Source organism: Aspergillus heteromorphus (assembly GCF_003184545.1).
Source record: "Aspergillus heteromorphus CBS 117.55 chromosome Unknown BO70scaffold_24, whole genome shotgun sequence".
In the NCBI taxonomy this organism is placed as follows: domain Eukaryota; kingdom Fungi; phylum Ascomycota; class Eurotiomycetes; order Eurotiales; family Aspergillaceae; genus Aspergillus; species Aspergillus heteromorphus.
This window is the reverse complement of record NW_020290429.1, coordinates 270560-281731: the sequence shown is the minus strand read 5'-3', so window position 1 is coordinate 281731 and position 11172 is coordinate 270560. Positions and strand designations below refer to the sequence as shown.

At 51.7% G+C, this 11172-nt stretch overlaps 1 protein-coding gene and 1 non-coding gene across 2 annotated transcripts; one reads left to right on the top strand and one right to left on the bottom strand.

Moving 5' to 3' along the window:
• Positions 1–76: 76 nt before the first annotated feature.
• BO70DRAFT_354878 (SGNH/GDSL hydrolase family protein) lies at positions 77–1458 on the bottom strand (the record flags this gene model as incomplete). Its single annotated transcript, XM_025541888.1, has 5 exons — positions 77–83; positions 208–846; positions 901–1040; positions 1115–1247; positions 1337–1458. 5 exons carry the CDS (start codon positions 1456–1458, stop codon positions 77–79), a joined length of 1041 nt encoding a protein of 346 aa, XP_025396813.1.
• Positions 1459–2251: 793 nt separating this feature from the next.
• Positions 2252–2323, top strand: BO70DRAFT_t258. Its single transcript has one exon. It is a non-coding gene; the product is annotated as a tRNA-Arg (tRNA).
• Positions 2324–11172: the final 8849 nt, after the last annotated feature.

Genomic DNA, 11172 nt, shown 5'->3' with positions numbered 1-11172 from the left:
TGTATCACTACCAATTGCATGTGTATATAATATAAATAGTCCGAATAAATGATATTCCATGTCTGGGTGATAATTCTTAGATTCTGCCTAATGAGTAGTATAGTATAAAGCCACATACACCATGACAGGCAGTATATATAATATATATATACATATCGATTCATCTACCTCACAGCTGTATCTAACCACACATGACATAGAACTCACCCCGACCATCCCCCCAACTTATCCCTCACCGCGCCCGCCAAAATCTCATGCACATGGCTCGTCATATGGCCCGAATTATACCAGAAATAGGTACTCAGCGGCGTCGGACACCCATACGCCTGATAATTCCACTCGATATCCGGCTGATCATAGCCCGCACAGAAATCCGTCGTGTTCACGATCCCGAACTGGCCCGGATGCTCCAGGATATAGCTGAGCTCGGCGTGAGCGTCGAAGACGAGCACGTTCGTGTCTGGGTGATTGGCGTTGAAGGCGGCGGCGTGCTGGGCCAAGGCCTCGTTGTACCACGCGATCTGCGTGGCGTTGGGGCTGGGATCGGCGCTGCCGAGGTTCCCGGGTCGGAGGTCCAGCGGGGGCAGGTTCATGAAGAGGTAGGAGCGGTAGCCGAGCGAGTAGATGGTTTGCACGGAGGAAAAGAGCGTGTCCATTAGCGAGTTGTAGAAGGTCGGGAAGTCGACGGAGTATTTGGCGCTGTCGCCGATGTCGTTGATGCCGATCCAGATGGAGATGAGGGTTTGGGGCTGCTCGATGGTATGTGTGAGGACGGGTTGGCCGTAGGTGGCGAATTGTTTGACTTGGTTCACGAGGGATACGGTGAAGTTGTGGTGGAGGGGCGTGCTGGTGTTGGTGGGTTAGATGGGGCTTGTGTCTAATGTATATATGTGTGCATACTAGGCAACTGAGATATCCGATCCCGCAAACGCAAAGTCCCAGAGCTGTCTATCGCAGTCGAAAGGCGAGATGACTCCCTCTTCGACACCGCAGCCGGTCAGGAATTCTACCCAGTTGGGGCCTCCTTCTGCGGTCCCAGTCTGCCGTCACAGCGCCGCATCAGTATATTGGCCATGTAGATGAAGATAGAGATTATACAGCGTGGCCTGCGAACCTGGTTCTGAACAATCTTGTCCGTGAGCAGGGTCTGTGGATCATACGCGAAGTCCTGCAGATCCCCGATGAAGCTATAGTTCTGAAGTCCATGTGTTCCCTGCACGTAGGAGTACGAGTCGCCGAAGGCGATTCTGGAGCACATTTATCAGTCAGTCATTATATCTGTGAGATGTCCCCTCCACTCAAATGTCACAGAGAGCAAACTTGATCAAGCACAGACAGATATTTCGTCTCGTCCCACTGGAAGGCTCTCTTCTGGACGGTGGTGCTGGATGGAAACGCCAGACTCCCCGGGATAGCCGCGAGGGCCAGGGCTAGGGTCTGCGCAGTGACGACGCGCATGGTTAACTGTTAATCAAGCTTTGTGTGATCTGAGCCTCGAGTAGACAAGTATTTGGAGGGGAACTCAGTCATCGTCACATTATTAGTAGTATCCTTCCAGTTTTTATACGCATTGCCATACTATATACCCCGCAGACAACATCTAAATTCCGGAGAAATCCCAGCAGGATGTAACTCTCGACGGAGGATATTTTTCCACTTGTTATTTATTAGTGGTTAGCGGCAGCTAGTTGGCAAACAAATAGCTGGCAAGCAGGTTTGGGTCTGGGTTAAGCTGCTGCTGTGTATGTTCCTGGGGGAAGGTCATTCTGGGATGGGTGGATGGATGGGATGACGTCCAAGACAGGCGATAGATCCGTCCGAGCTCTTGTGGCAAAGTAACCAGCTGTGAGGCTTGGCATGCGCATCGCTTATTTCGCCGTGTCTAGCACAGAGAAGAGTCATGAGAAGGGCGTGGGGAGTAGAGACGGGGAGGGAGAGGTGTATGCGTCGATGCGAGGATTCTTGCCGACGTCGGCAAAAGGAACCAAGACCAACACCCCCATTCCATCGCTTGCGGCTTGAGGGCTGTCACATCGCTAGCAGCGAACCAAGCAAGCCTTGGCGATCCGCGCAAGGAGGCCAAGGTTTATCCGGGGTTGGAGGACTTGGGACTTGGGAGGCTCAACTGCGGGGGGTTAGTACGTAGGCTAGTCGTGGTAGTCTGTAGTGCAGAGTAGTACGAGGGACGACATCTATGTGGGGGGTGCTTTTGCCTGATATTTAAAGGTAAGATAGAATTCTATCAAGTTACGCCCCCGTGACGCAATGGTAGCGTGCCAGACTTCTAATCTGGAAGTTGCGAGTTCGACCCTCGCCGGGGGCTTCCTTTTTTGTTTCCTTTTTGCTCTTTGTTTTCCTTTCATTTTTTGTTTCTTGGTTCCCTGCCCTTTCTCCACATTACTGTAGTAGACAGGGAAGTGTAGCTAGACAGCTACTTACCTAGCTATCAACCCCTGTCCTTACTTACTCCATACTAGTTGGCACCTTGGTACCCCTCCCTCTAGGTCAGCCTCCCTCCCTTCCCCTCCAACGCCAACACCAACGCCAACGCAACGCCTGCCAGGCCCCCGCGGAGAATTATCTAGACCCGACCTGCAGGATATCGCCCTCGGGGTTGTGGCGCCGACAGTAGTCCGGTTTGCGGCGGAGATACATATCCTACCTAGTACATATCCTACATTCATACGTACATACATACAGTACAATCACGCCTTGACCAGTTCAGTTATTCATTCATTCGATCGATGGCCCTCGTGCCACCCATCGCGGATTTCCACGAACTCGGAGAAGGAGGGGGGGGGGGAAGAAAAGCATGATCCAAATCACGTTATCGCATTCGCCGAGTGTTGTTTGTTAACTTGTTATGATTTTATTGACAGAGACAGACAGACGCGTCTCCGAGTCCCAGTGTCACCTTACTATCTTACTGTACGGGGTAAGATATCGCGTAATGAGTAATTATGAATCCAATCCCTCTGCTGCTACTGCTGCTGCTGCGACTCCGGGTGGGTCAATTCCAATCCTAATCCTAATCCCATCCGCAGCAGGAGGTGGGAGGGACGGAGGAGTGTACCTTGTATCTATGGAGTCTGGCATTGTGATTGTGGTGATTGTTTGCAATCATTCATATATCCATCTATCTATTTATCGGATCCGATATGTGAATTGCGCGAAATAGGACCGACCCGGCAGTTGGAGCTTCCCGGAGTATATAGATTGATTGGTCGGGGGGGGGGAAAGGGAGGATGGAAAGAAAGCTAGTTCGTAGATAGATAGTTGGCGGAGAGAATGCGATTGTCATGCGTTGGAGATAGTCAAGACTCAGGTAGCGGCGAGGTTGATTTGATTTGATTTGATGGATGGATGGATGGACATTGGACAAAGACACGACAAGACAGACCTTGGGGCAGGGCAGTGCGGAATGTACTCCGAGGTACCATGTTACGTACGCCCAGGTACAAAAGGTACCCGGTCTGTACTTCTCTCCGTAACCCCCGGTACGACTACGGTTTACGGAGTACTAGCGAGGTATTGGAGGGAGAATCAGCTAGGGCCAATCAGGCCCGGCTAGGCAAGTGCAGGTTTAGGTATCTGCCGCTAACCCCGACGGCGTTAGGCCGGCGCAGTTGGAGTTGGAGCTGGCGCTGGCGCTGGCGCTGGTTCTGGTTCTGGTTCGGGTACGCTAACCACTAAGGTAGGGGCTTCCTGAGTTGCTGGTCCTGCGAGGTTTGGGTCCGGTGGGAAACTAGTGCTAGTCCAATATGCGGAAGTCGGGATTTCCGCAGATAGTAGACTATCACGACGGGGTTAAACAGTGGACGCGGCGGGCTGGCTGGCTAGGTTCCGGCCACGCCTAACGTAATAAGAATGGATGGCATGGGCCGGCGCCGATACTGGCAGCAGCCTGGCTTCAAGCCCCCCCCCCAAGCCCCAATCGAGCCCGAACTGCACGCACTGCATTCCTCGAGCCGGCGTAGAATATGCATGGAACATGTAACCTCTTGCTCGTGATCTCTGCTGTCTAGGGCACGAGAAAAGAAAACACAAGAAAAGAAAAAAAGAAAGAAAGAAAGAAAAAAAAAAGCAAAGAATTATGGATTGCCACTACAGGATTGGCCGTGCGAATGAGGGTAGAGCTCCGAGATCGTGTACTGAATGAATACAGTCTGTCCTAGGTAGCTTTACTACCAGTTGCCTAACTGAGTCGGGGTCGACGACGGGGACGAAAACTGACGGTCGCGGATCGTAAATCAGCGTGAATCAGTAGGGACACCGGCTTGGCAGACCGCAAGGTCAGAACTGGATATAGCATAGCATATCGTATATTAAGGTCTGCCTGCTGCTCCATGAATAATAGGCCTGACACGTTGTCCTCCGGCCTCGCGATAAGTGAGTGGAATGATGCTACGGAGAAGTTCGGGTGGTGATTCGTTCCGTCTTCGCTGACCAAGTATGGAGACTCCATTACCTAAGTCAGGTCGTTCAGGATTTGGGAACCGTTTCTGTCTCTCTGAGTCTCAGTCTGTTGTTTCTCCGAACAGCCCTTATTCTTGTTATCGTTATTATGAGTAGTATGGTCGGTAGGGTCAAGTCAATATCGCGATTAATTAGACGGCTCCCTTTCCGGCATGCGGACGGTTGACTCATGCCCGGAGCTTGGACACTTCCATTTCGCTGGGTACTAGTCGGACGGTAGTGTAGCCGATAGTGGTTGGAGTTGGGGAAGCCCCGTCTGATACTGTCTCTCTAGTCTCTAGTCTCGAGTCTCGAGTCTCTGATCTTCCGGGTGGGCCAGGTCAAACGAGGCAGTCCGAGTACCGGACGGAGCACGGAGGACTCCGTTCCTCCTCCTCCTGCTGCTGGGATGAAATAATCAGGAGGTGCGCAGCAGCCCTCGTGCGTGCATCGCGCGATATGCCGTGATCTCATCCACTATCAAAATCCCAAATCCAATCGAGGCCTGCATCCGACAAGGTTTTCGCTATCATCCTTCGTCACGGGCAAATCCTCAGGCACGTCCAGCGTAGCGTACCGATTTCCGACCTGTGATGAACTAAACCACCCTTAACCACGACCCCATTATCTTAAAGGTGCCTTAGCCTACCGACGTCCACAGTCAATCGACCAGGCTTAAGGCGCGCGACCAGAATCGCGGCGCTCCCTATTGGCCCGCGGCGAGAGCTTTCCCTGCCATTTCTTTTTTGGATTTTGAGTTTGGCGAGGGGCGACGTCGGTCGGGTTGCGTTAGACTGCTGAGTGCTGAGACTGGGTTGGATTAATATTCCCTGGCCACAATTAACCATATCCATGGCTCCATTTGATGCTCCACCGAACAAGAGTCGGAGTGTGAGCCGCACAGCCGTGTGGGTTTCAACCAGACGGACGGAGGAGGAGGATGATACTCCGTACGGTTGTCGAACGGAGTACCGAACAATACAATCAATCCCATCCATGTTACCTGGGGGGCTTCCCTATCTGCTTGCCACTAAGGTGCTTCCTCGGCAAAATAAGGGAGTCATTTCGCGATCCTCGATGTAGATGATAATAATTTAGCGGCCAATGTTCTGGATCAACCAAGGACAACCTAATCGTTACGCATGATTATCATGGTGCGAGACTTTCGACATCTGATGATCGCAATCAGTGCCGTAGGCAGGCAGGCAGCATTTTGCCTGTTCTCGGAATCCCCTTCCGCGTTCTGCATCCAAGGTCGTCTCAGGGGCACGCGGACAAAAAGAAAAGAAAGCGGCAGAGCTTCTGATCCTTTTTTTTTTTTTTTTTTTTTTTGACGATGGTATTATTTGATATTCTGTTGTACTCCGTACTCTGTACCTGAGGTGTACAGTGTGGGTGGCCTTCAGCGCATGTCACTCATACCATCGCCTATGCTCAGTAAGCAAGACATGCTGCCAGCCAGCTCCAAGACTATGCGCACGTGGAGGCAGTTAGCACCTGAGATCATAGTGTAGTGCTCCGTCGTTAGGGATCAAAATAGCCCGGACACGGACGTGCAATTTAGCGGAGCCATCCGCATATGCCACTTAGTCCATGAGGGCTTGTTAATCTACGACACAGGGACAATGCCATACATAATATGTATGGAGCAAAGTATACAGATAATGACATCCCCATATGACGGAGAGGAGGAAAGAAAGGGCAGAATGAACGCACTGCAATTGACTGTCGCAGAGGAGGGAAAGAAAAAGGAAAAAAGACGCACACCTACATCACTGCTGGGTGAGGGCTGGTAGATTACCCCTTTCATGTGCATACTGCATCGCGCTCCCCATCGGGGAACAATAATGATTGACCTTGACTTGGGGTCGATTTGATCCAGCTCCTCCTGTGTTGTCAAGGTGGGCCCAGACAATAATACCGACTCGATACGGTATACACGCGCATTACTCCGTACTTACGCTCATGTGCAGTCCCTCGTCGGTACGACATGGATTGAAGCTGTGGGAAATAATGTGTCCCTACGGAGTACTTATGCACACAGTACTCCGCACCCACGAAGCAGGCTGGCAGATAGTTCATGAGTATAGGCTCATGGCAGGATTTCCGATGGTCCCTGCTCTTCTGGAGTCCGTTGACGGTTGAGGATGGCCCGTCGTTGTTTATCAGCTTCTCCAGGCAGCTGTGGAGATGCTCTCCTCCGTACCAGTGAATACCGTCGAGCAAAAGGTCCCGATCGACAGCCATCCCTCGGCCTAAGGTAATCCCAGCGTCCCAAACAGTCTTAGTTTTTTGGAGGCCGTCCTTACTAAGACCTTGGCTATCACAGATCAATGGTAGTAGTGTATTACCCCATACCTACATCCGGGGACGACAGGCTTCATTCCGCTGCCACTGTCTACATGATCTCGGTCGCTTTTCTTTAGGAAGAAGCTGGGTCTTGAACAAGAGCAGAGCTCAACGGTCACAGCTTTGCCAGATCAGATAGCCTCAGCCTGGAGGAGCGCTCAACCCGAGGTTCGCGAATCATGTCCAAGCATGCAAAACGAAGCATGCCCACCGTGGGACTCTGATATGATTTGATATTGGGACCCCGTTCGGTTGGATGTACGGAGTGTACTTGCTCGAAACCGATACCAAAGGATATTATTATTGATTCCTGCGATCCACTCGGAGATCATATCGCATGATGGTTGCCTTGTGACCTGCTGATTCCATCGTGGGGGGAAGGGGGGGGGGGGGGGGGTGTCTACTTTTCCCAGAGTATGTCGAATTCGAATGCGAATTCTGAGAGCATCGTCCTCGCTCGCATAGGCAACCGGAATGCCCTGGCAGCGGCATCGGTTCGCAGTGTGACTGGGAAGGGATGTAAATGTAACAACTTCCTGGACAGGTAGCATCGATGATCCTACACAGGAGGCCGCGGGAGTGGTAGAGTAGATAGGTAGACTGGCTCTTTCACCGGGCCGTGGGCGTGTTGTGTTAGGTACAGGCTGGTTAGGTTCCGCCTGCGCGGGGTATGATCCAGGCCGAATACCAATCACCAAACGGATATCTGCCCACCACAAGCACCAGGGCAAGCAAGAGTCCTTCCGAGATTGGAGCCTTGCATTTCGCGCGTCCCTTCCCTCCTCCTCCCTCCTACCTTGCGCCTGGCCTTCCTATCAAGAACTAGCCCACCCTTCCTTTTCATGTCGTGGTACGGAGCGGAGTACGGAGATCTGGATAGTAAATGCTTCTTCTTCTTCTTGTTGTTGTTGTCCCGGAGTAGGCCCGGTGATTCCAGAGCTGAGAGAGATAGATACCGCGGAATACACTTGCGATCACCCTGGTAATTATGCCCAGCCTTACCAAATACCAAGTCTCCCTACACCTTACACCCACCTGCACCCATCCATGTCACCATGCGTCCGATCGAATCATGATGCTGCTTCTGGTCTCGACGTAAACCGTTATACGCGCAGCAATTATTGCCAATGTCATGATTGCGCATGATTTCCTGATGCCCCCATGTCCCGGGGACATGTCCCCATCATACTCACGTCAGGCACACCCCTGAGCCGAGGCCGACCCTGGTAAACCAATACCGACCTGGCAACAAAAGTACCATCGACGACCCCCAAGCTGATATCTGCACTGCTGCAGACATTGACGACGGAGTTATCCTTCCTTGGCCTGGCTGCTTTCTTACTCGTCCGTCCGCTTAACATCCCCGACCATACATCTTGCGCAAAAGAAGATTTAGTGCCCCTCCAGGCGAAGTAGATTAATCTTCCCTTGTCCTTCAAGATCTAGACGGGTGCTTTTTTTTGACACCTGAATAACATACTCACTAGCGTTACCCATATACTTCTCACATACATACATACATACATACTCACTAGATACGGAGTACTTTCTTAGCTGTTGATATATCGATTGGGCTGGCACACCCTCGTGTTCCCCACTGACGCGTTCCTGACTTGCGCAGAAGATACAGTCCTGAGTTTCCTGTCCGGTTACACCAGGGCAGTTCATATCAACAACATGACTCTCTCCCCGGTCGCTGTTGCGGCCATTATTATTGAGCGCAACGACCCGGCGATAGCGAATCCAGGGGGAAAAAGGGGATTTCCGACCGGCGTACCTTGGTACACCAGAGGAAACCTTCCGATTTGAAGCGACATTACGGAGTAATCTATGGAGAAGGAAGCTGTAGAACGGAATGGTTATCTCAAGTCAAGACTCGACTCCACTGGCAGGTGTGCTTCTGATTGGCGATCCTACGGCCATACTTCGGTTTGTTGTTTTTGCTGCCCCCCTGAAGTCGGCCGTACCGCAACAGGTGACCGGCATGGTATCATTCTCGTTCCCCTTTTCCCACCAGTCACAGTCACCAGCTGTGTCCTCTTTTTTTTTTTTTTTTTTTTTTTTTTACTCTCTCCCCCTCCAACCCCCCCCCCCTCTCCCTCCACCACTCAACTTTACCTTTTAGCGACCGAGATATAGTAGATACAACCTGTTTTGGCCGACGCTATCGCCGGCATCAACCGCCATCGTCGCGCCCATCCAGAGACTCCGTAACAATATATAACAATTTAACCCGGTTGTACCACTACTATTGTTAGCCATCGAGAGTATTTCTAATAACACCCGCCGATATTGGCTTGACTTTACCTATCCGCTTACAGTACGGAGAACATGATTAAACTCGCGCCACTCTTTCCCCTTTCTCGTCATATTCGGACAGGCCCTCCTGTCGAGCCTCCACTGGCTCTGGCCTAGTACTACGGACCCTGCACGCGGTCTTCGCTTCCCCCCGACCTGCGCTACGCCTGCTTTTCCACTAGCCCGGAGTCTCTTAGCCTTCGTAGACCGTTCCAAGCCGTTCCTCGGGCACGCCATCCCCAGCCCAGCGTCGTTTGGTCACTAAGGCCTGCTTACCTAACTCACGCAGCCGGGACGTTGGCCAACGATCTTGGATGGTATCCACGGGCGCATACGCTAGGTTCACGACAGTCCTCCCTGCGACCAAACTCGACGCGCGCACCGTCCGTCCCGAATCGCGGGTAGACTATCCAAGCTCTAAACCCCTATCAGTATCAAACACTTGATATGCTCGACTTGAGTTTATTTTCAACCTCATCTCTCGACAGTCGCGTTGCAGCTTTCACGCCACCACGGACTGCAAAGGTGGGGTTGGCAGGTTTGGATGAGATAGGAGAATAAGAAGAGCACGGGAAAAGGGGGGTTATTGAATTCAAGTTTTATTTTTATTTTTCTTATTTTTGTTTCGCTGTGGTGTAGTATTTTCTCTTGCCTGAATGCTCTGTCGGTTTCGCCACAGTTGCTGGCGGACTGTTCCGCTCCAGGAAAGACAAGGTTAGGAAAGGGAAGAAGTAAAGGCGCCAGCCAGGGAGGGAAAAAAAAAGCACCATCGGACAAGGAAAGCTTAGCCGGGTTACGAAAGAATAACCACTGTCCTCCGGGTCGAGGCAGTCAACAGCTGAAGAGCGACTGAGGGGAAGGGGCCAAAGAGAGGCCAGCAATGACAGTCCAAGGGCCCAAAATAATAATAATAATAATAAGTATCTAGTATCTAATTGAAAGCGAAAGTATTATGCTGTAGGTAGATAGATACAAGATACAGTGTCGACCGACCAACTCTTTTCGGGCCCTGATAATTTCATCGAAAAGGAGTGGGTCGAGGGAGTTACTGGCAACGGACCCGTCACCACAAAGCGGCAGCACTCCGCTCCAAGGGCGAAAACAAAGGACAAATAAGAATTAATCCTCCGGGCGGCCCCTCCAGTGACCACCACTTTACCTTACAATACCGCCCCCCATCCCCCCTCCCATTCATGGTGGTTTTCTATTACCTACCCGTTACCACCTTTACTTTACCGTCTATCCTCTTTTTCTCCCCCCCCCTGCTAGGACCACCACTGCTACGGCCGGCCAGCTACGGTACACCACCATCTCTCTCTCTCTCTCTTTGCCTCCAGCTCCTTTTTTATTATTATTATTATTATTATTATAATTATTTATTTATTTGATTTCATTTTTTTTTATTTTACTACGCGGTAAGTACTCCGTACCTGCTACTACGCCTAGAAGAGCGAAAAATTACGGGGCCCACGCGCGCTCCACCGTACCCTCGGATCCCACGAGGAGCTGCTTCTCTAACCTGCGTTTTTCCTCCTGCCGAAAAGCCTCTTGGTCGTCCTGTCCGAAGCCTTTTAGGCCGCGTCTCCTCTGCCCAGGTCTCTCTTTTCCGGGTTGAATCGAACCATTTTTTCCTCCGTCTCGATTTTAGGGTGCCTGGTGTTACTGACTACGCCGGCGTGCACCACTACTGCGTTGCCACTCAGATCGAGGCATCGTCTCTTAGCCTAGCGCTATCACGGATTCGACCTGGTGGAATCTTATTTTATTTTATTACCTCGTTTTTGTTCGTCCTGGCCAAAGAGACTATTTTGGCCCTGTCCTGGCTCGCTTTCTAAACCCTCATCCATCCCCCTCCGGACCCCCCCCCCCCCTCCCTCCCCTCCAAGCTTGCCCGAGCGCAGACAGGACCGTCCCTTTCCCATCTTCCCGCGGGTTCCTCGTGCTGTCGTGCTTACCGCCACCTGCAAGGCCATTCTCCGTCACCCTAACAGGCGACTAAGGCAATTAAGCATCACGATCCAGCGCTACATTTCCCTGTCCCCTCCCCTCCCCCGACGACCGACGGCTTGA